A 2,527-nucleotide genomic window follows, 5' to 3' on the forward strand; every position below is an offset into this window, starting at 1 on the left:
AGAAAATCTTGAAGGCTGTAGGTGGATTTTTCTGTCCTGTCACCCAACTCCCAAATAACCACATGGAGACTTCTTATTAATTATAAAAACTCAAGTAATAGCTTAGGCTTGTTTCCAACTATCTCTTATAACTTTTTTTTTTCATTGTGAAAAAGTCTTTATTTTAAGAAAAAATTTAGTTAACAAAAAATTTAACAAGTTTCACTTAGCAAAATACACCCAAAAGGAAATCACAGTACAAAGAAAGCTTTAAGTCAAGGCCTCACCAATTCCTACAGTATTAGTATTGTGTCTCAATTCTCAAAACTAACTTTTGAAAAGCTTAAACTTAACCTAAAGATTTACATGAAAATATAAACTAGAATGAACATGAGAAATGCTTCTCTTTGCATCAGGGATATAATGCACCTTGAGTTCTCCAGAAAAGTACATGTCCCCAGTGTGTTCACTGTGGTGTGCTTTAAGATCCACTCAACATACTTAAAACTACAACTCAGATAACATCACTCCTTAAGTATACTACCAAAAATGTTAATTGAGAAAAGTGGAAGAAAATAGTTTTAGTTTACTCAATATTACATGCTAGAAGAAAAGTTTGCATGAGAAACACTGAAGAGGTAATTTTTTAATCCAGATTTCACAAACTCATGGTGCAATGTGGGTCCCCCAGCTTCCTCTAGAGTTATAAAGTGCTCTTGACTGCTTTATTGGCTGCCTGTGAAATTTTGATTGAAATAACTCAAATGCTCCTACAATACTAGTCATATCCACCCATGCTGTTTTGACCTCTGTAGCCGGCCCCATAACAGCCACTCACTGACTGGCTCTCCAGGCCACTGTAAGTTGCCTGGGCAGCTGACACTCCCATGCCCTGCATCACCTGGCTGCTATAAGCCCCGTTGCTAGCCCCTGTTGTTGAATTCAGGAAGAGTTCTATGTATCTGTGCTGCATATTGGCCCTGTCCTTCGACATAGCTGCCACTGCTTCTTCATGGGTGGCAAACTCAACATCAGCTTCTCCCGTCACTCTTCCATCAGGACCAATCTCAATATGAACTCTCACGGGGTTGAGTGGAGAGAAGAAGTTGTAAATGTCGTTCTCCGTTGCTTTGTAGGGCAGCCCTCTCATGTGGACGCAGTGGCCGGTGGTGCTCTGCGCTGTGAACTCGCTGTCTCCGTATCTGTGGTCATACATTCCTGAGAGACAGTAGCTGAGGTCTCTCCCAAACAGATCAGTGGTGAAGCTATAGCCATCACTGAGGCCACTGTATTCTTCATAGCCCCCATAGCCTGCACTATAGGCACCAGACCTCATCCTATCCAAGCCTGCCTGTTTCACAATGCCAATGTACCTCCGGGCTGTGCCAGGCCGGTCATAGGGCCCAGGCCTCTGCACAGACATGAACTTCAGAGGTGGATCTGAGTATGACCTAACTTCCTCCTGGCTGCTCTTGAACACTTCGATATACCTGTGTCCTATTCTCTCCTTGTGCTTCCCCAGAGCTTTCTCAGCTAACTCTTGTGAGGCAAACTGAACGAAGGCCTCCCCTGTAATCTTGCCCTCCGGGTCCACAGGTAATGTGATCCCGTTTGGCACAATTTCCAACCCTGAGAAGAACTGAACAATTTCTTCCTTTGTGCATCCAAACGGGAGTCCCCGAAGCCTCACAAAGCCATCATTGGCACTGTCGGCGCTGTTTGGACCACTGTGCTTCAACACCCAATCCATCTCGGTTCTGTGTGACTTGAACACCTCAATATATCGGTGTCCCATGCTTTCCCTGTCTTTTTTCAGAGCCAATTTTACATCATCTTCTGACTCAAGTTCAACAAAAGCCTCACCACTCTGCCTCCCTTCTCTAGTATAAATGAAATGAACACCTGCGACCCCATCATGAATTGTGCAGTCGGAGAGGAAGTTTTGTACGTCCTCAATTGAGCAGGACCAGGGTAGGCCACGGAGTTTGACCACATAGCCTTCACCTCCCTCAGGGCCCAGCATCATGGACACTTGACAAGGCTGATGTCACACAAGCTTGGGCAATTTTTTGTAGCTTAAAGAACCACCACAGGTGCCTTCTGTAGCAAACACTTATGGAAGGTACAAGTTTTCCACGGAGGCAGAAGTGACTTCTACTTTCAATAAGCAACACGGCTTACGAACCCCAACTCCACCCGACGCTTTAAAAACGCAGAGAGCTCCGGGGAAAGTCCAGGTGCATCTTCTTTTTGTTCTCAACCTCCGAGAGCCCGGATCGACACAGGCCGATGCTCCCGACTCCCGGGCCGCCACGAGGAGGAAGAGGCCCCTCTTATAACTTAAATGAACCCATTTCTATTTATGTTGCCACCTGACTCACGCCTTTTACCTCTTTTCTTGCATGTTTTTTCCTCTCATCTGCTGGCAACTTATCCCTTCTTCCTCCTAGCATTCTTTATGCCCTGAAAAATTTTGCTTAGCTATTGACTATTTAGCTTTTTATTAAACCAATCTGAGTGATACTTCTTCACAGTGTACAAAAAGATT

At 44.6% G+C, this 2,527-nt stretch overlaps 1 protein-coding gene across 1 annotated transcript; it reads right to left on the bottom strand.

Moving 5' to 3' along the window:
• Positions 1–418: 418 nt before the first annotated feature.
• On the bottom strand, positions 419–2,264 carry LOC131906228 (heterogeneous nuclear ribonucleoprotein F-like). The gene has a single exon (XM_059257010.1). It carries the CDS (start codon positions 2,003–2,005, stop codon positions 758–760), a length of 1,248 nt encoding a protein of 415 aa, XP_059112993.1. The 5' UTR covers positions 2,006–2,264; the 3' UTR covers positions 419–757.
• Between the last annotated feature and the right edge of the window lie 263 nt (positions 2,265–2,527).

This window comes from Peromyscus eremicus, chromosome 3 (assembly GCF_949786415.1).
Source record: "Peromyscus eremicus chromosome 3, PerEre_H2_v1, whole genome shotgun sequence".
Classification (NCBI taxonomy): Eukaryota; Metazoa; Chordata; class Mammalia; order Rodentia; family Cricetidae; genus Peromyscus; species Peromyscus eremicus.

What these genes read in the sequence shown, in the direction of transcription:
- LOC131906228 (XM_059257010.1), bottom strand. Translation starts at nt 2,005, where the DNA reads ATGATGCTGGGCCCTGAGGGAGGTGAAGGCTATGTGGTCAAACTCCGT.